Below are 25737 nucleotides of genomic sequence, written 5' to 3'. Positions count from 1 at the left end.
AAAAACATGTTAATGGAAACTACGTCTCAAATTGCATCTTCCCTCGACTCGCTTGATTAATTTATGCGCTGAGAAATACGGTGCGGGCGCTTTATTTTGTTAGGACGTGGCAATTTTGCTCTAATTTGGATATCAGAATGGGAACAACAAGCCAAAGCGCTTGTCGGGGTGACCCATCTCAAACGGCTTTTTCTCGATTTCTTTTTCCTTGTTTCCCCGAAGTTTTACTAGTTTACAGTACCTCACACGCCCACCCCCCCCCCAAAAAAGGAAACATTTCCCAACGAATTTCGCGCACGCCTGTCTTCTTTTTCAGTTAGTTCACGCTCTCATCTCTTTTTGTCCTATTACCCTCCTGAAATATGTTGTGGTTTTTTGTATGTTAGTGAGGGTTTACCGATATATCTTGTTTCAACACACTTAAAAGGTTTAGGGGTGTGAAGTTCATCTTTTCATACAACACTAACTGATGCATGCATGCTAAATTTTTCGTTTCCCCTAAACGGTTTGAACTTTGCAAAATACATGATGAAATGGCCGCATTTGGATTTTACATAAGGACACAAATGCTCTTTGTTTGGTTCTTTCTACTTTCTTGGGTTGACACTTCCTGTTAACAAAAGCGAATAAATGCTGGTACAGACTGCAGGAAACAATTCCATCAAATCCAAAGCAATTTACGTTCTCGTCAAATATCCAAACACGAATAAAAGAATTCAAACATGCCAAAAATTAAAATTGTGTCAAGAAGTGTAGTCAGAGAAAAATTCTCACAACACATCTTTTTTTCTCTCTTTTTCGAGTAAAGCGTCGCTACGTAAGATTTTTATTTCAAGATTTCGTCAAAAAAAAAAGGCCAGTCGAATGAACTCCCAAAGTTTTCAATTATTGTGTAGTCAAGAAATCAAGAAATATCAAGGAGCCTCGCCCATGGGGACAAATTCATCTACTACCCTGGAAACTACTGACAGTGAATAAGTAGTTTCGAAATTTTAAAAGGTAAACACTTGTTTCTGTCTTAATTCAATCCAGTTTATTTTTTTAATTTGTTACAAACTATCCTCAAAGAAGCAACACATGAGCCATAAAAGTACTAAACATGGGCTGGTTGCAGTTTCCATCCACAATAATGGCTCCTGGTGGCACAAAACACAAGTAGAAAATTTCAAAACAGTGACTGTTCCTTATGAAATTCTTCTTTCCCATGCAGACTTGTCTGACAAACTGCCTCTTAAACAACTTACTGGAAACTGTGCTGAAGGGCATCTAAATAAAAATTAGATACAATTGAGTAAAACAAGAAAAAGACACATGGTAATCGGTGTACAATCTCGCGTCTCTTTCATTTACTGCTGTATACAACTCTTCAGCTTCTGTCTTTGTCATCTGAACACCTTTCAGGGAAAGATACTCCAGCTTAGGAATACTGCTGAGATTTTGGACCAGATCCCTGATCACACGGCCAAGTGGATTGGACCCTAGAGCAAGATACCCAAGCTCTGGTACATCCTTTAGAGCCTGGGCCAGTACTGATGCTTCATCTTCACCCATATTTGTATTCGACAGCCACAACTCAATCAGATTGGGTAAATTGTTCAGGTTCTTGGCCAGTTCAATAATCCCGTGACCCAGTGCATTGTATCTTAAAGTCAGTGTTTGTAACTTGTTTGAGTACTTTAATGAGGCAGCCAGTGCCGCACATTCCTTTTCCCCCATTTGTACATTCCGTAGATTTAAGAAAGTCAGCTGTGGCACGTGATGAAGATTCTCAGTCAAATGAGTCACACCACTGTGTAAAGGGTTGTCTGACAAGTTGAGCTTACGCAAATTTGGAGAATGGTACAGTGACTCAGCAATAAAAGCAGCACATTTTGCTATTATATTGATTTCATTAACTTCTAAACTGAGGAGATTGTCGGTAAAATTAATTCCGTAAATCGCGTTCTCAATCCATTGACCTTCGAAGGCAGCTTTCCTCCTCTCTCTTATTCTAATTTTTCGACGAGCTGTTAATAAAGGCAACACGTTCTTCAACAGAACAACATCCTCAACTGTGTAAACACAAATGTCAACCCCTCTCACCAGTGACAAACAATGGTTCTCAGTCAAAGGCAGTGCAATGTTGTTCTTTTCATTACTTACCAAATTATCCACAGGTGGCTGAGAAGAGCAAACCGGCGCTGATATCAGTTCAGGAAGCAGTTCAGGAGGCAATTTAGAATGAAAAACCTCATCTGTTATGTCAATTAGACAGAGAAAGTTTCTCCCCTCGCAGTTTTTGAGGAAAAAGTTTTCATGGAGTAAATCGGCGTACTTTTCTACAAATTTACTTTCTCCAGAGGAAGTTGAAACGATCACGTTCAAAAACATTATGGAGAGAAAGTTATCATTAGCAGCTAAATAATTTTTAAAAAATAAATAGTTTGGAAAATTTCTGATGGATTTTAAGAAGTTTTCTGCGACAGAAGCAGAAGAGTGTCCCTTCCCAAGTATTACAACATGGTGAACACATGAAAGAAATGCAGAATGCACGGCTGTTCTGTCTGAGGCTGGACACCAAAACAATTAAACAATCGACACAGAATAGAATAACCACGTGTTGTTCATCAGACAAATCATAGCGAGAAGGCGTCTTGGTGAACTTGAAATTTGTGAGACCTTCTTTCTCTCCGAGATACTTAAGATGATGAAAAACAATCCCGGCAGCTTCTGATGACAACTCAGAAACGAATTTTAGAACTTCAGCCATTTTCCTTAATTTTTCAAACGTATCCATTCCTGACAGGCAGGTTACAGTTCCATTCTTCTTAATCGTCAGTTCTTGAACGATGAACCAGGCGGCGAGAAACTCATGGACGGACTCATAAAGAATATAAACGATCTTCTCACGGTTCAAAGCGGAAAGTTTGGAAACTTGGAAAAAACCGATATGTATTAGCTTCTCGAACAGATCACCATTTCTAAATTTGCTGAAGTTAAAATGAAGGCGATCTTCCAAAAGCGCGTTATATGCATGTTTTTACGGTGGCCCATAAGGGACATGCCACATTTTTTTACACAAACATTAACAACAAAAGCGGTATTTCTGTCATCTCTTCGAGGTCCTGCTCCCAGAGGTAGTTAAGTAACCCGGCCTTTAACGTCCTCCTCGTTAGATAGAATCTTTCTTGCAAACTGTTCCTTTTGTTCCCTGCTATCGAGCCCGTTGATTTCAAACTGAGCATGACTTGACACTCTAAGCTCATCTTCTTTCACTGGTCGCGTTGTGATCATTACACAACAGTCTCTTAGCTGACTGCCTCTCCAATCCTGGTTCTGACGGACACATTCATACAAGTTAGACAAGTTATTGACTGACATCGACTGACATCGGATCATCAGCAGACAACAGTTCAGCTGTTTTCAACATGGTAGAGAGGTCTGGAATATCACAAACGTCTCGCAACTTGATTAACAGTACAAGAACAAACTTTCTGAGGAACTCCTCTTTGCCATCTGCCCAATCAACGACCAGTTTTTGAGTAAAAGTAGACTTTCCTATTCCAGGTCTTCCATACACTAGAATTCGTCTACGGATGGGATGATGTTCGTCACTTCCAAATACTTCACTGCAATCTTCCAGCGTTTCTTTCGTAATTCCATCATGTTTTCTGTGGTCTTGCAAAAGTGTTAACTGTATGTAAATGTCATAAATGTGTACCATGTTTTCTCGGTCCCATTGTGTTATTTTCACCTGACACATGGTGTTGTAATACTCTCTCAGCTGATTCTGACACCATTTCAAAAAGTCCGCCGCAGAAACTGTTGGCAAAGAAAAAAAAAACTAAAAATAAAATGTGCCCATGTTTTTCTTCTTTTTTTGAAAACAACAACACCAAAAGCCTCTTCCAAGAACTGTGAATTCTCACTGATTAATCAATGCAAGGTAGCTTCTTCGCAAGAAGTTATTTTATTTTTTTAGCAAAATTGTGTCCATACAACAAGAAATTAACTTTAATCTTAAAGCGTTTGGCCGCTGAACGTTCCTCCTCTGTTGGGTCCATCTCGCTTTGAAGAAAATCTGACGACAAAAAGTTACTTTAGCAAGGGGTGATAGAAAAAAAGGATCCTATAAAATAATTTCTTCTTTAAGTCCTTACATGTGATTAAAAGAGAGTAATAGATTGCCAGTGAGTTTTATTCAACAATCTCTGATAGCCCATGAAGTGTGACTACCTCGTTCATGACCCAAAAAATTAAACTTAGGTCAAAATAAAACAAAGCAAAAAGTAAAAAATTAATTAATATTAAGCAAACTATATTGCAACTTCATAGCAGCTGTAACTAAAAGGGAACTCTAAGTCGCTTTCAAAGATTCAAGCCATATCAATAACTGTAACCTTATCATTAGCTCTAACTAGCTTTCTCCTAAAAGTGAAAATAAAATTATATTGTAACATTGTTTGAAAGACACAGCCAAAGTTGTTACATACATAAACAAAGACAAAAACACGCACCTCCGTAGTGAGGCCAGTCTCCAAACACAAGGGAGTTACTCGACAAGTTAGATACCACAGAAGCCGCCATAACACAGGCAAAAGTCTTCCATGAATTGTTTGTAGATCCACTGCCAGGAGAAAAAGCACAGACTCCGTTTAAAACGAGCCACTCCATTTTCATGTCATGGGCTGCTGCAAACAGACCTGAGGAAGAAAATGAGATTAGAGACTAAATAAATGCAATGAGTAAGTAATTATCATGTAACGAGGTCCTACTCAGGAGGGAAGTGAGATATAAAAGCTGCTCTGTGTTTCACTAAAACATCCCGACTGTCTTTCCTGTGTCATCAATGGCAGATTATTAAGGATATAGAGTTTTACTGTTTGGTAGAAATACAAAAGTGGTTACAGTTTTCCGGAAGGATATAATCAAAGGGCTGCATGCCTTTTCGGTACAACGTGGTAAATAAAAGGGAAGAGTTTGGATCTTCTTTGCACAAACAAATTATTAAGTGCATGTACTTCCCTTCCCTCAGAGCCAGTGGCTAAATAGTCCACCAGTCACAGGAGTCTCCCGCAGTTCAGTGGTAAAAGCATAAAAAAGAACATTAACTTGGCAGCACCAAAGCCAAATGGTTGCCCTTGAAGTTCATCAAAACAAATCCAACAAAAGTTGGGTTGCCGAGCAACCAGCCCAGCGAAAATCTCAAATTGACCGCCATTTCAACACCGTTAGAATGCGCGTCCATCTCAACCTGTGCAGTCAAAAGTTCGTTACGACGCGGTCAGCCTGGACACTAGCAAAATTAGGCCCAATGGGTAGCCCCACGATATGAATGATTCAGTCAAAAATAAATACCAACCCACACGTGGAGTGGATATTTTGCTAAACGACATTTTTCAACTATTTTATTTTTTACACAAGAAATTCACTCTGAGTGACTGAGACATTCGATGATTTTTGCACAAAGTGGGAACCAGGGTAAAAGCCATTATATTCTTCATCGTGATTCCCTTATGGCTGTTTGACCTAAACTTTTTCCTGTTTGGTAAAGAGATGAAAATGCAACGGGAAAAACAGGAGGAGGAAACAAAGAGACTCCGTAAACAGATAGAAGCTGGAGCTGCGATCCAACGAAAACAGATGGAGAACATGGTAAAGGCGAGAATGGCTTAAGTTGAAAAACAAAGACAAATTTTCATGCGAGAGCACCAAACCCTCAACCAACGACTTGCACAAATGCAGAAATCAAAGAAGATCGTGGAGAGCTTGAGACAACAGCTGCTACTCAATCAGAGCCGACAACAGCAAATTGAAAAGCCGGGATTCTTTACAGAGCGCTGCAAATGACACCAGTCTCGGGCGGGTTCTCTAGCACCCTATCAAAGTGTGGTGTCATGTAAGGCCTGTAAAGTTGTTCCTTATCAACAACATTGGTTCGATTTTTAGTGGTTGCATAATATCCGTGTCTAGATTAATGTAATTTGCAAAGAATTAACCACCTTAATGTTATATAATCCGTTTTATGTCAATAGACATGTTCTTGACTCCGTAGATAAACTGAAAACTGTGTTGTCCATAATACCAATTTGAAAAAAGACCTTAGTCGTTTCTTCTAATTATTAACTAGTACGCGCAAACAAAATTCCCTTCCGGAGAAATTTAGCCCGAAACGTAACAGGCTATTGTAGACTCTGTGTACTAGGGATGTAATAAATGTTTGGGATAGTCTTTAGTCGCGTACGAGCGATAAAAAAGGGGGACAGAGGTTTTATTTTATTTATTAGCTTCGCCGACCGGCAGGGACACCGCAACAGCTTGCGCCAATTACTGTGGGCCCTATAAACCAACCATCCCACCCCAGGGGAGGGCATCCATCACACAGTAATCTCGTGTGTGGGAAACTAGCGTCTCCTACCCCCAACCCTGTAGGAGACGGGACCTCCATTTATTCGTCCCTATCCGCGAGACTGCTTACAGTCTCTTAACTGTCTCTCTCTTATTTGCCTTTTTTGTTTGTTTCCTCGCCTCAAAATTTGATAGAATTAAAAGCACAGCAGTAAAGAGGAAAAGATGCTACGGTGACTCTTGATGTCTACTCATCCAAAAGTTCAGCGGAGGACAATTAAAGGGTGGATGGGCGGTTGGTGGAATGAAATACCAAAGGGTTATTTAAAGGCAAAACACAAAGCAAAAACCAAACAACAGCAAAACATCAAAAAGAACATTACAAAGGTCGGTCAGTTGGTCGAACGCAAGACGTATAGATTCCACAGTTCAGACTGTCAGATTCTGCTGTAACTTAAAGGAACATGATGCAAATATAAAACCACGAAAATTAACCAGTCTTTCCTCACACCCTAAGGGTACCCATGTCGAGCAATAGTCTCTTGAATTCAAAATCTGGGCACAAATATTCCTCAGCGCGCGATGCATTCAGCTGTATAATAATTTCAAGAAATAATTTTCATAAATGTGATTTGGGGTCCGAGCAACAAGGATAAAGGTCGTATCCATTGTCTTTGTCAAACACTCTCGTATCAGCTGAACCTTCTTTGGCAATTAAGGCAATGTTTTTTAATAAATCAACAAAAGTAAGAGTACACTGGTAAAACATTTATCAAAATAAGCCAAGCTAAATTGCTACTTGCTAAAACAAGCATTTAAGCATGTATCACTGTGTAATGACTTTCACTCTTCTGATCACGAACGATTTTGCAACAATTTTCAGCATCAACAAAGTAAAGAATAAAAAAAAGCCTACTTGACTGCACAACGCTGCCTGTGAACTGATCTAAGCTCAAAAAAATAATTCTCCCGCTCTTTTCTCTTAAAGTCTGCTTTTCTTGTTAAAAAAAATTTTTTTTCAGCTAGCGATAAAGCTTGTGACAGGGTATCCGTTATTGAAGAAGATCGAAATATTGGAAGAATGAAAATGGAGTCTGAGAAGGAGAGGTACCTCTCTCCAATGTTTCAGCTCTCCCCATTTAGACCGTCTACAAAAAGGGAGAGTCTCGTACAGACTACTCTACGCGATTTTCTTTCTAGGATCAATACTCCGTTTTTCAAACTGATGACCTAAGAGATTCCTTTTGCGTTCTGATTGACCTGAAAAAACTCACAGTTGAGTTGAACAGTTAAAAAGCCAATCAGAAAGAAGAGTGACCAAATTATATTATATTGATTTGCTTGTCTCTCAGATTAAATCTTTGTCAGCTCGCTGCCACGACACACGACTTAAGAACAGCCAAGTTATTCTAAATTACCACTCTGCTCATTACTCGCCAAATCAGTTGCCATGGAAACCTTTTTTCCAACCGTTCACTCTACATGATTATCATCACCATCGTCGTCATCATGATCTTTCTCCTCCTGTTCATCATCATTATGATCATCATGATCATCATCATCATCATCATAGTTCTTGTCATAGTCATCATCATCATCATCTTCATCATAGTTCTTGTCAAAGTCATCATCATCATCATCATCGTTATCCTCCTCCTTCTGCTCATTACCGTCAACGTCATCATTATCTTCATCATCCTCATCATCATCATCCTCATCATCTTGCTCTTTTCTGAATCTTATTCCTTCTTTTTTAAGCTCAGCTTTTGTACGAAGTCGGTGGATGAACCTCTCCCCTGTATATTCCATCTCCTATCACATGAATAAAGGGCAACAATATCAACCACAGCACCAATAATGTGTAACACTCAACTTGCATTTTCATGCAAGATAAATTTTCAAAACACCTTGCTTTCCCACGCGTATATCGGAATGTGACCTTTCCACCACTGTGGTAAAAAACACCTGTTTCATTAACTATGTGTAACACTCAACTTACTTTTTCACACACAAGCTAATTATTCGACGCATTCAAATATATTTTTCCAAAAAGGGAGCAGTGAAAGAGGATATTCACTTTTGAATTCAAATAGCTACAGGCGACTAAAACTTTATTTCACAACAGGGGAAATGTTCTGAGATATAAATAACAAACAACAATGGTCCCTGGCGATTAAAATAAGGCGATACTTAACAGACAAACAGATGATTAAATTAAATAATATATTTTCAAAAGGAAAGAAAACTGTCTAACATCTTCTCAAATTGATATAAATCCGCATACAAAGTATTGGCTATCATTCCTTACCCGAAGAAAAATAAAAAAAAATAATTTTTTAACCTTTCGCGCTTACACGCGACGGGTTTTACTCCACATCATTTCTCCACTAGCAAAACTGTTTGTTTTGCACGAAATTATTTTAATCCCTGTCTAGTTACGTAACATTCCTAGAGGCATATATCTATAAAATTAAACACGTGCTTCGAAACTTCAGAGGCTACGCTATTTCGTTCATAGTCCCTAGGTACGAACAGAGCAAGAATCGTAACACGAATACAAGGTTTACTTCGGGAACGGAATACAGACTTGTAAGTACAATTAAAAGATATTTGCTGGTTGAATTAGTTCAGGGACATTACGGCAGAGTGCCTACAAACGATTGTAATTTGTCTGTTTCAGTTTGACTCTATATCCTTCTAGAGAGAAGGAGTGCAGAAATAAATTCTACATATTTCCCAAGCTGATGAGGTCTATTACAAGTTCAATACACTGTTACACGACTGAAAGTTAGACAACTCTAGATATTCCTTTTTGATAATCCGGGGTTGTCGTTGTAACGTTTTTCTCAGCTTTACTAGAAGCATAGAGTATTCCTTTCCCTGAAACCGTACCATTCTGACAAAACTCCATGTTCGAAGCAAATGCGAGACACCTAGTAAATAATAATGATAAAAAACAAAACAAATCAAAAAAAATTCAAGGTTCACACTTGTGCTCCGCTCAACTAACGCCTCCTAACCTATCATTTCATGCGACACAAGTTAATTGTCTGTTTTTTTTTTTTTTTTTTTTATATATATATGAGAAGGATAATGCAGCATTTCCGTATTCCTCGAAGCAAACAAAAAACGCCCACACTCCACAGGAAAGGCTGGACGAGCAGCGAATAAGGTAGGCAAATGTTTTATTCTAGTGATCGTAATAAGAGTTTCACATCCAAAAGTTGTTTACGTTCAGCGATGTCACAGAAACATGGGAAGTAGCGTAAAGTGTACACAGAATCAACTCCACGGTGTGTGGTAAATTGAAGTTTAAAACTTATTTTGTTAGGATTTACGGGAGACCAAGCAGAAACAAACATACGATAGCAAGTTTAACAACTTCATGATCAACAATGTTGTTCTTTAATTTTTCTTCAAAAGTGAGCTTATACGACGCAAGAGAGACCGATAAGCCCCGATTTCTGACAGAGTTACACAACACGAGCAGAGTAGCCAAAAGAGAAAAGAATCCAACTGATAAATAAGAATAAGGAAACCATTGAAGAGCGAGTAAATTATAACACAGTGCCGAGTTTGACTAATGGTCGCGTGTCGCGCCTTTTAAAATGATTTGATTTGCTTTTTAGCTGTTTATTAGCGGGGTTCTCAAATAAAAACCCAAATTCATTATTTGCAATGTTTGTCTTTGATTTTTCAAAACAAAATAGTGTTATCATGGAGACCTAGGAGACCAGGAGGCTCTACGAGCAACTGACAGAATTACTCAACACGAGCAAATAATCCAAAGAAGAAAAGAATCCAACTGATAAATAAGTATAAGGAAACCATTTAAGTCCCAGTAAATTATAACACCGTACCAGTTTCGTTAAAGAAGACAATCATTACACCTTCAACTTTTGTTGAATTATTTCCTATCATCGGCACAAACCTTTGAGACGTGAAGATATGACAATAGAATCAACGCGACTTTCACTTAAAAAAACCAATTCGGATTTTAAAAAAGGAAAAAATCCCTTTTCTTTGCTCATTTATATTTTTTGGGGCTCACGCTCCCTGATAGCAAAAGCGAATAAATGCCTGCATAGAATGTAGGGAACAACTTCATCGAATTCAAAGCACGTATGGGTTGAACAATCCTTTCTCGTTAAATAATCAAACCCAAATAAAAGCATCCCACAATAATAACAGAAGCCGAACAATTTCAAAATTCAAAATTGATCCGAGGAGCTTGGTCAGACAAATATTCTCACAACTCGTCTATTTTTTTTTCTCTCAAGTAAGGCGTAACTACACAAGCAAAGCAAAGGTCAATCGAATGAACTCCGAAAGTTTTTAATTATTGTGTAATCAGGAAATATTAAGTCATTTGGAAGTCCCTAAATTTAATCTTCGTAATTTTTTTCTTCAAATCATCTTTGAACAAGCTACGCATGAGCCATAAAAGTACTTAACGTGGGTTTGTTACGGTCTCCGTCTACAACATCGGCTCCTAACGTCGCAAAATAGAAAGAGAAAATTCTGAAAACAGTGACTGTTCCTGAAGACTGCATTCTTTCTCACTAAAAATAATCTGATTAATTGAGTTCAAAGCAAGTTATTGGAAACATTATCAAGTGCTCTGCTGAAGAGCATCTAAACAAAAATTAGATGCATAACAACTGAGTGAAACAACAAAATGGCACTTACATGGTAATCGGTGTCCACCTCAATGTTTCTCTCATCTACTGCTGTACACAACTCTTCAAATTCTGTCCTTGTCATCTGAACACCTTTAAGGGACAGGATCTCCAGCTTAGGAACACTGCTGAGATGTTGGACCAGATCCCTGACCCCGCGGCCAAGTGGATTGGAAGATAGATGAAGAAATTGTAGCACTGGTACATACTTTAGAGCATGGGCCAGTGCTGATGCTTCATCTTCACCCATCTTTGTAATCGCCAGGTCCAGGTCAGTCAGATTGGGTACATTGTTCAGGTTCTTGGCCAGTTCAATAATCCCGTGACCCAGGGCATTGTTGCGTATATTCAGTTCTTCTAAATTTTTTAAGTACTTTAATGAGGCAGCCAGTGCTGATGCTTCATCTTCACCCATATTTGTATTCATCAGGTCCAGGTTAGTCAGATTGGGTACATTGTTCAGGTTCTTGGCCAGTTCAATAATCCCGTGACCCAGGGCATTGTTGGGTATATTCAGTTCTTCTAACTTGTTTAAGTACTTTAATGAGGCAGCCAGTGCCGCACATTCCTTTTCTCCCATTTGTACATCCCACAACTCTAATTCCGTCAACTGTGGCACGTGATGAAGATTCTCAGCCAAATGACTCACACCTCTGTGTAAAGGGTTGAAGGACAGGTCGAGCTCACGCAAATTTGGAGAATGCTGCAGTGAGTCAGAGATAAAAGCAGCACACTTTTCTGCTATATTGATGTCCATAAGTTGTAAACTGTGGAGATTGTCAGTAAAATTAATTCCGTTAATCGCGCTCTCAATCAATTGATCAAAGGCTTCCTCCTCCTCCTCCTCCGATCGTCTCCACATTATCATAATTCTAATTTCTCGAGGAGCTGTTACTAAAGGCAACACGTTCTTCAACAGAACAGCATCCTTAACTGTCTCAACCCAAATGTTAACCTCTCTCACCAGTGACAAACAGTGGTTCTCAGTCAAAGGTACATCAATGTTGTTGTTTTCGTTATTTACTAAATTATCCACGGGTGGCTGAGAAGAGCAAACCGGCGCTGATATCAGTTCAGGAAACAATTCAGAATGAAAAACCTTATCTTCTATGTCAATTAGATAGACAAAGTTTCTCCCCCCGGATTTTTTGAGGAAAGAGTTCCTACCGAGTATATCTGCGTACTTCTGTACATCTTTACTTTCTCCAGAATACGTTAAAAGAACCGCGTTCAAGTCTAAAATTATTGATAGAACATCATCGGGAAAATGTTCAAACGGCCACTCCTGTACAAAAAATAAATAGTTTGGGAAACTGCTGACAGATTTGAAGAAGTGTTCTACAGCAGTAGTAGAGGGGTTTTTTTTCGTAAGTATCACAACATGGTTAACACATGACAGAAATGCAGAATACACGGCTGTTCTGTCTGAGGCTGGACACAAAAACAAACAATCGACACAGAGTACAATAAACTGTCGTTGTTCGTCAGACAAATCATCTCTAGAGGGTGTCTTGGTGAACTGGTAATTTGTGAGACCTTCTTTCTCTCCAACGTCATGTAGATGATCAAAAAGAATCCCGGCAGCTTTTAATGACAACTCACATGCGAATTTTAGCACTTCAGCCATCTTCCTTGATTTCTCAAACGTATCCATTCCTGACAGGCAGGTGACAGTTCCATTCTTCTTCACGGTCAGTTCTTCGACAACGAACCTGGCGGAGAGAAACTCCTGGACAGACTTATGAAGAAAATAAACGATCTCCTCACGGTTCAAAGCGGAACGTTTGGAAACTTGGAAAAAACCCACATCTATTAGCTTCTCGAAGAGATCACCATGCCCACATTTGCTGAAGTCAAAATGAAGACGGTCCTCCAAAAGAGCATCATATGCAAGTTTTCCTATTTTGTAAAGTTCCTCTTGATATTCATCTATGCTTTTACGTGTTGCGACGTTGTCTGCATCTTTTGCAGCCATGTGATCCAAGAGAGTCTGAATAAATTGTACGTAAATGTGCGCACGAGACGTGGGTAACTGATGCTTTTTCTCTTTCCAGAGAAGACAAAACATCAACAACAAAAGCGGTATTTCTGTCAGCTCTTCGAGGTCCTGCTTCTTCAGGTTGTCAAGTAACCTTTCAACGTCCTCCTCGTCAGCAAGAATCTTTCTTGCAAACTGTTTCTTTTGTTCCCTGCTATCGAGCCCGTTGATTTCAAACTGAGCATGACTCGGCACTCTAAGCTCATCCTCTTTCACTGGTCGCGTTGTGATCATTACACAACAGTCTCTCAGCTGACTGCCTCTCCAAATCTGGTGAACTGGGGATGACTTTCCACCGCTGTACTCGTCATATCCGTCCAATATAAGCAGCACTTTCTCCTGGTTCTGACAAACATATTCATACAAGTTATTGACTGCCTTCGGGTCATCAGCAAACAACAGTTCAGCGGTTTTCAACATAGTACAGAGGTCCGGAATATCACAAACGTCTCGCAACTTGATTAACAGTAAAAGAGAAAACTTTCTGAGGAACTCCTTTTTGCCATCTGCCCAATCTACAGCTAATTTTTGACTGAAAGTAGACTTTCCTATTCCAGGTCTTCCATACACTAGAATTCGTCTACGGATGGGATGATGTTCGTCACCTTCAAATACTTCACTGATGTCTCCCACCCTTTTTTTCGTTGCCCCGTCAGGTTTTCTGTGATCTTGTAATAACGTCAACTGTATGTATATGTCATTAATGTGTACCGTGTTGTCTGGGTCCCATGGTGTTATTTTCACTTGACACATGGTGCTGTAAAACTTTCGCAGCTGGTTCTGGCACCATTCCAAACATTGCATCGCAGAGGAATCTGTAGACAAAAAAAACAGCTTCCTAAATTTTTGGTAACTCTCAAATTGAAGAGAACATGATCATTTCTAGACTAGAGTTTTTCATCAGTTTAGAGGCTGCATTTTTATCAACTCTAATTTGTAACTTCAGTAAAACTTACTCTTCAAATCCGGGAGTAAATAGAATGAATCATATTGTCGTTAGTCATATAATTCTATATTTCCCTTTATCTGGGCATTACGGTCCCCCCTTTACCTGAGCATTATCCCTCCTTCCCCCCCCCCCCCGCGGTCTTCGATCCTCCTGTGAAAATGAGGAGTGTGAGCTCATTTCATAAACAGCGGCGGGTAATGTCCTATGGTGAGCCTACTGTTCCGGTACGCGAGACTGAACCAATGCAAAATCTAATAAGGAAAACACTGTTTTGATGTGTGACAAGTGAAAGAATTTACGGTACAACTTTATTTTTAGAAAAACAAATTAGGGAAACCCTTAAATCCTCTAGAAACTGCGCAATCCTTGAAGCCTCCAATCTGAAACTCAGAAGCTGAATGCAGATTCTAAAAGTTATAAACTGAAGTCCTATGCGATAAGTACCTTTCAGCTTTGGGCGCTTTTTGTCCTGGTTCAGTGACTCGCTTGATGACTTCCTCTTTCCACCTGGCAAAAATTAAGTAAAGTAATTAAGCACGAAAGACCGTTCAATTGTACATGTACAATTATGCAGAAGGCATGAAGGCAGAAAGCATGAATTAACCCAATTTTTTTACACAATCTGCCAAGAGGACGTCAGCAAGAAACACGCCAACTTCGGAGCAGACACATATAGCATGAATGACAGCTTAAAGTCAAAAGTATTATGTTCTGTGTGTATTACTTTAGTTATTTAGCTTCATATAAAATAGAATTATTAATATTGTCATTACTCATATTATTCTACTTTTCTATTGATCTGAGCACTACACTGTTTTATTCTTTGACTTCATTTGCACCGCATTCTCCAGTATAGTCTTAGATTCTCCCGTGAAAATGAGGAGTGCGGGCTCATTTCACGAACAGGGCGGGTAATTCATCTGATGGTGAGCTTAATGTTCCGGTGCACGAAAATGAATTAATGCAAAATCTAATAAGGATTATACTGACTTTGATCTGTGTAAAGTGATATGGTTCACTGCAAAACTTTATCTTTCGAAAACAAAATCATGGAAAACGTTAAACCTTATAGAAACTGTGCAATCCTTGAATTCTGAAGTCCCTGTAATAAAAAAAGTACCTTTCAACTTTGAGCGCTTTTTGTCCTTGTTCATTGACCCCCTTGGTGACTTCCTCTTTCCACCTTGTAAAAATAAGTACTGTAACTAAACATGTTGTCCATCAGTTAAAATAATTATCTTTAAGAAAAGAAAACCAAATAGAAAGAGTTTACAAAGCCACATACCGTTTGGGACCGACGGAACATGCCATCACAAGTGGTTTAAACTACTGATATTTGAACACTGAGTCCTAACCTTGACTGGAAAGCTCTATTATTAAATCAGTGTCGCTGTAGAGGTTATACAAATGCAGAACTGGGAGGAATTTAACACGTGTGTGATTCTCCTTACCTTTGGTCGAGAAATTCAACATTTTTAAATGCTGAATTTTAACTACAGTCTGTTAAAACTTATAAAACTGCAGCCTATGCTATAATTGGGGTAAAAGATTCTTCATTCAAATATATACCTGCTATTTTGTCAGACGAGGCCTGTGACTGATGGGAAGACTGGGCACTAGAAGAGGATGGCTGTACCGGAACGTCTTTACTCGGTGCTAAAAGTTGTCTGTCAGTTGAATTATCTTCAAGAACACAAAACCAAACAGACAGCAGTTAGACAGCCTCGTGAGGTTAGGAAAAGAACATGGCACTACATTTAGTTCAAACCACCATCATTCTAAAACTGTGTCCTAACCTTGCTTGCTAAGCTATTTGCTCAAACAAATGTGGGTGGAAGATTTCTATAAATGCAAATCTACCTAAGTGAGGAATTGGTGCCATGCGTTTAATCCCTTCTACCTCTGCCTAGAAATTCAACATTTTCCGTACATTAAGGAGAAGCACCATGCTGTAATTGGGCCAAAATTACTACTCTTGGAAGTCTTAACGGACATACTGTGAATTTGTAGACAATGACAGTGGCTCAAGTGATGTAAGTAATAGCACTTTACTGTCTTTATGGCATCGATGATAATTTGGTTTCATCAACTCAGTTGATAACATAAAATAGCCACCGTAAAGAGTTTCTAAAACTCACCTTTTGAGAGTTCGCCCTTAGTGTGACCGCACAGAGAAATGTGGATGGTGTGTGGTTTATATCATGGGGGTGCAACAAGGGAGCTTACAACGCAGGAGATTCTACATGTAAATGTCTACATGATTCTAAAGTTGAATTATGGGGGTCAGAGGTCTTCTTTCCCGGGGGACAAAAACTTTTGAAAAAGTTTAAAAGCATTCCACCATTAATCTTGAGCAGATTCAAAACCCGCACGGATAATAACCCGCATGGATAATAACCCACACAGATAATAACCCGCACGGATAATAACCCGCACGGATAATAACCCGCACGGATAATAACCCGCACGGATAATAACCCGCACGGATAATAACCTGCAAGGACAATAACCCGCATGGACAATAACCCGCACGGACAATAACCCGCATGGACAATAACCGGCACGGATAATAGCCCGCACGGATATAATAACCCGCACGGATAATAATCCGCACCGAGAATAACCCGCATGGATAATAACCCGCACGGATAACTTAGAGCTCCTGTATGTTGAGTTGAGGTAAACATCATTATTTAATTTGTCAGCTTTTGCTAACTCAGCAGAATATCTATTAACAAAGCAAGTGAAAATTGCTGACAAACATGTAACATTTCTGATCCAAGAGCTGTTCTCATTGATCAGCACATGATGATAACTCATCAATCATGTTTTTAATTCAGTTTAGGTAGAGACTTTGGTGATTCGGTTCCAGCAAATTCATTTAAAACAAAACTAAACAGCATACAAGAACAGCTAGTAACTGCAGGCAAATTAACTGTAACCATGAAATAAAGTAATGCTAATCTGTTTACCTTTGTAATGTGGCCAATCATCAAAAATGCTGCATTTATTTAGAATGCTGACAACAAGAGAGGCTGCTGTGACACTGGCGAATGTTTTCCAGCTTTCTTTTACTTCAGATCCATCTGCATAACCTGAAATACCCTTGACGACAACCCACTCCATTTTAAGATCATGTGCTGCACTGTAAACTCCTGAGACAAGAAATGACAAGCTTTCATAAATACCACAACAACTTTGCCCCAACATCTATTGCTTTTTACCTTTACCTTTGTTATCAAAGATTTGTAGGAAACTGGAGACATATTTTGGAAGTCACCCTGCATATAATTATACTGCTGCAGAGTTAGTCTCTCCAGCAAGAACTTCTCTCAGTTTCCACACCATTGGGATATTAAAACTGTAACTCTTACTCTCTCTACATGTACATGAAACGCTAGTTAGTTCATCAGTATTGGCATCTCTACTTCTGGGTGTAGAGACATATAGTGAGAGTAAAGCATCCCAGTCAAAACTATGACACGATGACTTCAGCCCAAGTCTTGACCCCAGATCTTTTGACCTGAAGTCCAGCAAGTTGACAATCAAGCCAGTGCATCTCTCATCACCAGCAGGAAAATTTACCCTCCACAACTGATATTATTAAAGTAAAAACTCTCTTTTCAACGATTAAAATATATCCCATTATCTCTGTCATTATACTGTCAGTAACATTTACTTCAAACAGAAAGAGATCTTACCCTCCCCTTCTGATTCAATTGCAATTGCTCCAGGAAATGACTTCACAAGTTGGCCACTGCGCCTCTCAGCTTGTACAAGTTCAGAACCACTCAAAATCTCACCACGGTGGACTTCAACTTTTCTTTCTTTAGGATATTCTAGGGGTGGATTCCAACCAAAACCTGCACATTTAATGAGATCAGCAATGTCTTTGCTGACAGGAGCTGTGACCCCACAATATTCCATGCGATCCTTTGTAAACTTCTGATAGGAATAGGTGGTGAGTTTTTCTGATAGAACCACATCCCCCAGCGTTGTTGTTTCCTGATTCATACCACTACAGTGGCCCACAGAAAAGACAGCCTTTGGTCTCAGCTGAGTGACAGCATTTTTTACAACAGTCAAAGAACCACCAGGAGCTTTAGAACCCTCTGAGCATCTCATCAAAGCAACTTTCAGTTTAACATCTTGATCTTCACCAATGCTGCCAAAGTATACATGACCAAGCCCTTTACAATAGCTTGTGAATGGATCAACAATGTAATAGTAGCAACTTAAGAACTCACAGTCCTTCACTGTTAACAACAGAATGTCAATTGGGAGTTCAACATCTTTCCAATCTTTAAAAGTCTGGGTTAGTTCACTTATCTCTGGAAGATTAATACTGATCTTTGGTGGGTCACCGTAACTGTTCTTTGAACTACTCTCTTCAGTTCTCACAGTTACTGACATTGTCAATCAGCTTCTGGAAAAAAAAAAAAGGGAAAATTGAATTATGCAGAGTATCAAAAGGCAATGTATAGTTTACCATAATTATTATTTAAGCTTGATAACCTGTGCCCAGCATAACATCTTGCCTCTTTCCTCAGCTTTGAATTAATGCAACTGTAAAGTTCATTCATTTCTGAAGTCACCTGAAGGATTACAATAGAAAATCAAAGTACCAAAACTTTGCTTTTGAACTATACTCATTTTGATAATCTCCCATCAAGACTTGGAAAGTGATAGGTTCAAGCAAGAGAAACTTGATGAAGACCCAAGTAATCTAACAATGTAACACATCTCATTTTGCAAATAAATAAGGCTCAACGTGCCTTCTGAAATATCAAGTGCACAGAACTCACTCAAAAGCATTTTGATAGACTCATTGAAGGACTGGAGAGAGTGACACCAAAAGCTTACAACTTTTTGGAAAAAGGCTGGTGGTGCTGATGAAGAAGGTTTAAAAAAATTAATAATGAAAGAATGAACAAAATTGCCAAAAGTAAGTGAACAAGAAAAAAAACAAACAAGGACAAGTTCATCTTTAAGAAGCAGAAGCTCGATACTGCAGACACATTCTGACTTCTGAGGTACCCTCACTGGCTATCAAAGCTGGCCAAGGTCAAGCCTATTACCCAGTTGTCATTATGCCACTTAAGTGAAACTCACATTCTAAGATTGCTTGGAATGATCAACTATCTGGGCAAGTTTGTCTTGGATAGTTTTTTCTGATATGTCAGAATCTCCAAGGAACCTTCAACCAATTAAGCTCACTTAATTGTCAAATCCATGAAGAAAGCTTTCACAAATACAGCAAGATGATTTCTGAGCCACCACTACTCTGCTGGGTAGATGAAAAGGAAAAAATTGAAAAGCAACTGTGGCCTGGGTGCAGTTTTACTTCAAGCTGGTAGACTGTGGCTTTGCAAAGTTGAAGAATGACTCAGACAGAGCAGCGATAGATACAGACAGAGAATAGGTGCCTTGTATCAGTGTTTGGTTGCACAAGATTTTACCTCTATCTGAGTATCTCCTCCATACATAAGAAAAGATTACTGCCATTACAGATAACAAACATAAATAAGAGATAACCTTAGCCAAAAGCATTATAATAGTGCACCCACTCCAAAAGTACCACTTCAGTCTCGTTTACAGAATAGAACTCAGATGTTCTTCAATCAATCAATCAATCAAGTTTATTGTCTTTATGTGAGGCATGGTTACCCGATTGCCTGAGCCAGAGGCTCATGTATAAAACGGAAGACTATAAAAACTATGTACAAATAATGCTCTAGATATGAGGATAAAAAGATCAGTTAAAGTTAAATTGAATGGCATTGCATAGTGGTAAGAAGGGAAATATGAGAAATACATGTACAAATAAACAATAATTACTACAGACAAGAGTTGTACTGACAGCTGGGTCCTAATGTGCTGAAATCAAAAGCTGTGAACTTACAAATGAACTCACTAATCTTATTTGATTTTTTATATCAGTACCCCTACGTCTTAAGTTATATCTACTTTTGGAAATTTGGAAGAAGTTTCTAAAGTACTCTAGACCATTCCTGCACTTGTACAATACAATAAGAGAACTCTTATAGCATCTTTGTTCAAGAGACTGCATATCACTCAAGGATAAGATATTATCATAATCAAGATTGCTGCCTAGATTTAGTAAAGTTTTAAGTGCGTATTTGTTGACCGACTCTAGTTTAGAGCTTAAAGTTTTATTCATTCCAATAAGTAGTGGACTGAGTTATTCCAAGTGAGGAAGCAGGTAGGCCTTGTAAAGTGTTAGAGACACGCTTTGAGGCATCAGTCTTTTGAGTCATCTTAGAGCACCAATCTTGGCATAGACTTTCTTAAGCATGTCGGATATCTGCTCACTGTAAGTCAGTCTGTTATCAATAGTCAACCCAAGAATTTGAAGTGAGTTTGACATGCAATTCCACCTTAGAGTCACCAATAAAGAGTTCAGGGACATAAAAGTGACTACCAAGTATCATACCTTGAGTTTAAATACTGTTAACAATGAGATAATTTTGAGAAAACCAGGTGACCACGATGTCAAGGTCCAGGTTTAGCCAGGTTTCCAGGGGTCTTGATGTCATAATTAGATGCATAAGTTGTTGTATCATCAGCATAATTAGACGCAGAGAAGAGATTTGTCTGGCAAAGTTTAGGTCATTGAGAAAAAATTTTAAATAACAAGGGACCAAGTGGACTACCTTCAGGTACGCGGCATTTGATTGGACGCCATTCAGAGAATAATTTTATGCCATGAAACTTGACTCTTTGTTGACGATCAGTCAAGTATGATTGAAAGAAGGCAATAGCATCGTAATTCAGACCATAGGCCCGCAGCTTAGCCAATAGTAGATTGTGACATATCAAATCAAATGCTTTAGAAAGGTAAATGGCAATAGTTCCGGTTACATGTACTTTCTTAGAGTCAAGAGCCAGTCTCCAATCATCCACAATCTTAAGCAGAGAAGTGCAACAAGAATGGCCTCTCAAGAACCTGGACACATTCAGAGGGAACTTAGAATTGAAAGCATCATAAAGTTGGTTGTACATAATCAGTGATACCCCCTGGAATGGAAAATCCTGAGGGGTGGGGGGTGCAAATCAAAAAAGGCCCCTGTGGGGGGTATGGATATTTTCTGGAACCACATATTCACCCTTTAAACCCTAAGAGTGATCAGCATCTAATTTCATATGTACATGAGCATTGATGTCAATAGATTAACACTCACCTTTCAAGTTGCTTCTCCTCTGAGATGATAACAGCAGTTGAATTAAACTCTCAGGTACTTGTTTTCCTCTGAATTGAATCAATAATACCATCCACCAGATAAACCACTACCCAGTAGATTGTGTGGCTGATTGTGTTCACACCAATCTACTGGGTGGTGATTAATCTGGTGGACAGCAATGAAATTCAACCAGCTGTGGGAAAAGGAACTGTTTCGTCTGTACACCTAGGCGTCATAAAGCCTGTAGCTGTGGGATTATGGTACTCAAATGGAACTCAGAATATTCTGGAACTTAGCTGTAAGAAGGCAAAACACATATGGATCAACATATCAATCTGGAGTGACTACAGTACACATAAATGCACACATAATAGAAAAGAAAATGATTTTAAGCTCTTCAACTGAAAGGAGTTTTAAGTGTACTTGAATTTTGGATGCAAAATCAAAAACAGGCTTCTACCTCAGTTGTCACAAACTAGAAATAGTGAGCAAAACAAAAATTCTACAATCAATAGAAAACAGAACTTAAAAAAATTAATACAGTGATGAGGATGTTCAAAACTTACTCAATATTCACAGCAATGTTCATACAGAGTTGTCTCTCACAGTCTGGGTGTTTTTCAATGGATCTCTGTTTATAAAAGTTCATTACAACAAAAAATGATTGCCATTTAGATGTGTATACATTAAATTCACCCACCTACATACACTGTATAACTATGAAATATAATTATATCAGAAAATAATTCTATAAAGTTAAGATAAAATGGAAAAATACAGTAAGGAACAGGTTCAAGCATGCAACCAGCAGAATCACAGTGTGACTAAAAATTTCTTTTTTTTTGTTTTTATAACTACCATCTTCCTCAGTCATGTTTACAATTTAACAATATTTAATTAACTAGCTAACTGCTACTGGCTAGGTTTTGACTAAATAATGGTTAGTTTGCAAAGCTGTAGATTAATTACAAGAAATAAAATTATTTTTAACAATCACATGATTGTTTACATGCACAATTACTAAAGTATATTAATAAACTACAAATTAAAAAACTAACTTTAATTATGGATACAGTTCACAAAGGTACATGAATAATTAAGATAACTTATTGTACCAAATGAAGCTTTAAGTTATCAAATTCAAATTGTTGTTAAAAAGATTTCCTTTCTCAAACATTCTTCAAACATATTTAATAGGCCATTTTACAGTTGTGTACTTAGTTACCAAACCTTTGATTTGGAGTGAGGCTGAAGGTGACCTTGTCATGATAGAGACCTGTATCTAGTTAGCATGATAACAAAGTGATTTACATTTGAAAGGCAGCAAGGTTTGTATCATAACAAGGTCACCCTTGGCAACCAAGCACACAACTGTAAAATGGACTATTCAATTTTGTACATAATTCATTCTTGTTAGATTTAAAGGAAATATGCTTTTCAGTTTGATGTTAAGCTAACAACATTACTTAAAGTGGTTCAAATATGGTTTTGTTTCTTTCTACTGACAAGTCCACAAGTACGATGTTCCTTACTATTAAGTTTAATTAATATTTCGTCATAGACTCCATTCCAAACACAGATTGGAAAAAAAAGATACTCATAAAAAAATACAAAATATCATTTCTGTGGTCTGATAACAGAAGAAGTAGTTGGGGTTAGAAAAATAGCCTACCAGTATTTCTTAAGGTAATTCCTTTGTTTATATAATAGAGTTTTTAAACACTTTGTTCTAAAGGAGCAAACATAAAAATGGGATTCATTTGCAGCCTTCAGTGGCACCAGAATGCCTCCAAAACTTGCTCTTGTTTTAAATCAAATTCTTCTCTGTCCTTAGCCTGTTTACTTGGTCTTTCTTATTTTTCTTTTGTAAAAAAAATTAATAACAGTCATGACATTTGAAATTTTCCAGATCAAGGATAACCTTGAAGTTGGGTGTATAATAGAATGCAGTTTTAAATGGACTGCTTGCATGCCTTGGACCTGTCCATACTAAAAAAATCACTCTTCATTCCTGCATCACTGACAACATCAAAAGACTCCATATTTGAGAGGTCATGATAAAAGCACATCAGTAGTGTATCTAATATTTCTATCAAAGAAGTCTTTTTTTAATAAAAACACTTTTACTCTCATTATGTATTTCTTTGCTGTTCCACAGAATATGGGTGTATAAATTGTTGGCGTCCTCAACTTCTCTTTAGTTTGACCACCATTTTAATGGTCAAAGGAAAAGGATTGGTTAAATTGGTATTAGGTTAATATCAACAGTAACCTCCCCCCTTCCTTCAAATTGCTTCCATACAACCAGAAAGTAAAGGGCAACAAGCAATGTCCTTAAAGTACTTTTAGGCAGAACCCAATTACTGCAGTGCCCCATTTGGCAATGCTTGATTCATAAAATTAACACCCAAGTGATTAAAAACCTAGTTCTACACTGAGTTTACAATGGAATGAACTTAAACAGAACAAGTAGCTCAGATTAGTCACAGACACTTATTGGCATGAGAAATGACATGGTACCCTAAAATAAACTGATAAACTTCCAAGTCCTTAAGTAATAATAAAATCATAAACGTGGTAAATTGAAAATAAATAACATACAGGGTATAAAGGCTGATAAGAGGGATTCAATCACAAATTAATGCTCCCTTGTATATTTTGATGTAGAATGAACAAGACATTTGAACAATTAGTGAGCAAAGGAAAATTGTTTAGAGTGAAGCCACAGTGCGCAGAGTTTAAGAATGCATTTGGGACGAGAGGTAGAAGTCTCTCACCATGTAAGGATTGAAACTTTGTACTAGCTTCAGCATCATTACAATGATATTTGAAACAACAACCAGCAAATCTAATATATCAAAATTAACCCTCAGTGAAAGATAATCAATCAACTGTAATCGGTGCTGAGATGAATGACAGCTAAGAACCCTTAAAGGATGATTCAATCAACGACCGTCAATGACAATTAAGAATGCAAAGCTGCTGTTAGTTATGCGTAAGAAAAACCTCCAAGGCACTCGTATCAGAAAGTAAGATCCCTGAAGTAATTCATTATCACGTGCATTAGCTTTAACAGATCACTCTACTACATGAAACTCATCGTTAAGGTTCAGATTCTTTTAATCCTGCTAACTTTAAGCCTTCATTCTTCGATAAGAATATCCTTTACGTTAAATTGATATTTCTGTTCGCATGCTGTAACCAATAAATTCAAAGTTAATCGATTTCAGTAAAGGAACAGTCTCAAATATATGGAACAAAACAAACGAAAAAACAAACAACAATGAGATACTGGGTAAACTATGTTTTTTTTTTAAACAACGATCAGTATAATCAGTACATTCACTCCAAATAAACAGGAACATGATGAGATAGGCAACTTTCACTTTCATGGTAAGCAAAGGAATCTAATTTGTACATAAACAAGTGTTGTCGGAATAGCGACCTGCGAAACTCAGTCGAGAAGCTAATTAACTGTGCCATTTAACATTTTCTCAAGCGTATATGAATAAAAAATATTGGACATCCAGTAAAACCATCTGATCAATGCATGCTCACTCAATTTCGCAGACAATTACATACCTTTCTTTCCACTTTACTCGACGATTGCAAATGCCCGTTTATTGAAACTAAGCAACGGCCGTTGTGCAACTGAAATTTGGATACATGAACTTTACATGAGGAACTGTTTTACAAGCTCTTAGCCAAGCTGAAAGGACGAAATGCAAGGATTCTTGAGCTAAATCTTCGCACCATCGGCCTTTACGAGGGAACTAAGCCTCTGCATTCCGCTCAATTGTCAGTCACGTGATAAGGTAATCTTTGCTGAAAGCCGGAAGTTCTGACTATTTAAGAATATGTGACCTATCACGGGAAAACGTTCCGAACGGTTACCGTTTTTAAACGGATAGCCGTTCACCGGCCGTTCGACTGGATTGGCATGCCGTTTGAACGCCTCAAGCTATCCGTTCTTGAATATTCATCATCCGTTCGAACCGTTCGAGCTATCCGTTTAAGAAACTTCATCATCCGTTCGAACGCCTCTAACTATCCGTCTTGAATATTCATCATCCGTTCGAACGCCTCCAGCTATCCGTTCTTGAATATTCATCATTCGTTCGAAAGGTTCGAGCTATCCGTTCGAGAAAATTCATCAGCCGTTCACTTCGCACTCTGGCAACGGTGGTAGAAACATTTTCGGTGTGATCGCAATCCATATCTTCTCTCGTTGAATTCTGCATTTTGAGATTGTGTGAAATGGCGGTAATTGACATAGGTTGTTAGCAGTTACCAAGGCAACACATTTTTGATGGAGTGACAGGGAAGCTGGGATTATGGAAATTTAAACCCGAAGTTGAGAACTATGCTTTTCGCGTGCTAGTTTCTTGGTTGTACCTTATCTCAATCGGCCGAATTCAATGACAAAAATATTAATTATAATCCATTTCAATGCGCCGAAAGCGAAGTCGAGTTATTCAAACGATTAAGTTTCGACTCGTTTCAAGTTATCTTTTCACAGATTGTGTCAAATACCTCGCTTTA

At 38.3% G+C, this 25737-nt stretch overlaps 3 protein-coding genes across 4 annotated transcripts in view; 1 reads left to right on the top strand and 2 right to left on the bottom strand.

The window, feature by feature from the left end:
• Window positions 1-3797, bottom strand: part of LOC148735883 (uncharacterized) — a 7930-nt gene extending 4133 nt beyond the window's left edge. Inside the window, exons 1-2 of the mRNA XM_088752713.1 lie at window positions 1312-3797; window positions 1-1136 (exon numbers count right to left, since the gene is read on the bottom strand). The exon at window positions 1-1136 is cut by the window's left edge and continues 4133 nt beyond it. Of these exons, the coding sequence (XP_088608839.1) occupies window positions 1050-1136; window positions 1312-2370 (1146 nt within the window). The 5' untranslated portion in view covers window positions 2371-3797 and the 3' untranslated portion in view covers window positions 1-1049. The remainder of the gene's footprint in view (window positions 1137-1311) is intronic.
• LOC148735882 (uncharacterized) overlaps window positions 1-11367 on the top strand; it is a 95109-nt gene extending 83742 nt beyond the window's left edge. Inside the window, exon 3 of the mRNA XM_088752712.1 lies at window positions 11305-11367. The gene's annotated coding sequence lies outside the window, so the exon portion shown is untranslated. The remainder of the gene's footprint in view (window positions 1-11304) is intronic.
• On the bottom strand, window positions 7042-25447 carry LOC148735881 (NLR family CARD domain-containing protein 4-like). 2 transcript variants are annotated; one of them, XM_088752706.1, is made up of 10 exons: window positions 24778-25447; window positions 21762-21826; window positions 21196-21491; window positions 17695-18419; window positions 16966-17148; window positions 15563-15676; window positions 15114-15176; window positions 14438-14500; window positions 11017-13859; window positions 7042-8139 (listed from the first exon to the last, which is right to left on the bottom strand). In XM_088752706.1, exons 4-10 carry the CDS (start codon window positions 18404-18406, stop codon window positions 7801-7803), a joined length of 4317 nt encoding a protein of 1438 aa, XP_088608832.1. In that variant the 5' UTR covers window positions 18407-18419; window positions 21196-21491; window positions 21762-21826; window positions 24778-25447; the 3' UTR covers window positions 7042-7800. The 2 variants fall into 2 exon arrangements, with proteins under 2 accessions (XP_088608832.1, XP_088608831.1); XM_088752705.1 differs by lacking the exons at window positions 15114-15176; window positions 17695-18419; window positions 21196-21491; window positions 21762-21826; window positions 24778-25447 and having other exon boundaries at window positions 16966-17253.
• Between the last annotated feature and the right edge of the window lie 290 nt (window positions 25448-25737).

This window comes from Stylophora pistillata, chromosome 3 (assembly GCF_964205215.1).
Source record: "Stylophora pistillata chromosome 3, jaStyPist1.2, whole genome shotgun sequence".
NCBI lineage: Eukaryota > Metazoa > Cnidaria > Anthozoa > Scleractinia > Pocilloporidae > Stylophora > Stylophora pistillata.
The sequence above is the reverse complement of the archived record's forward strand: the minus strand, read 5'-3'. Positions and strand labels throughout refer to the sequence as shown.

Excerpts from the sequence above, each read along its gene's own strand:
- LOC148735881 (XM_088752706.1), bottom strand. The coding sequence starts at position 18,406 with ATGTCAGTAACTGTGAGAACTGAAGAGAGTAGTTCAAAGAACAGTTAC. Across the intron at positions 15,177-15,562 it reads CTCGTCTGACAAAATAGCAG|GTGGAAAGAGGAAGTCACCA; the intron begins GTATATATTTGA and ends TATTTTTACAAG. Across the intron at positions 13,860-14,437 it reads AAAGCGCCCAAAGCTGAAAG|ATTCCTCTGCGATGCAATGT; the intron begins GTACTTATCGCA and ends TTTTGTCTACAG.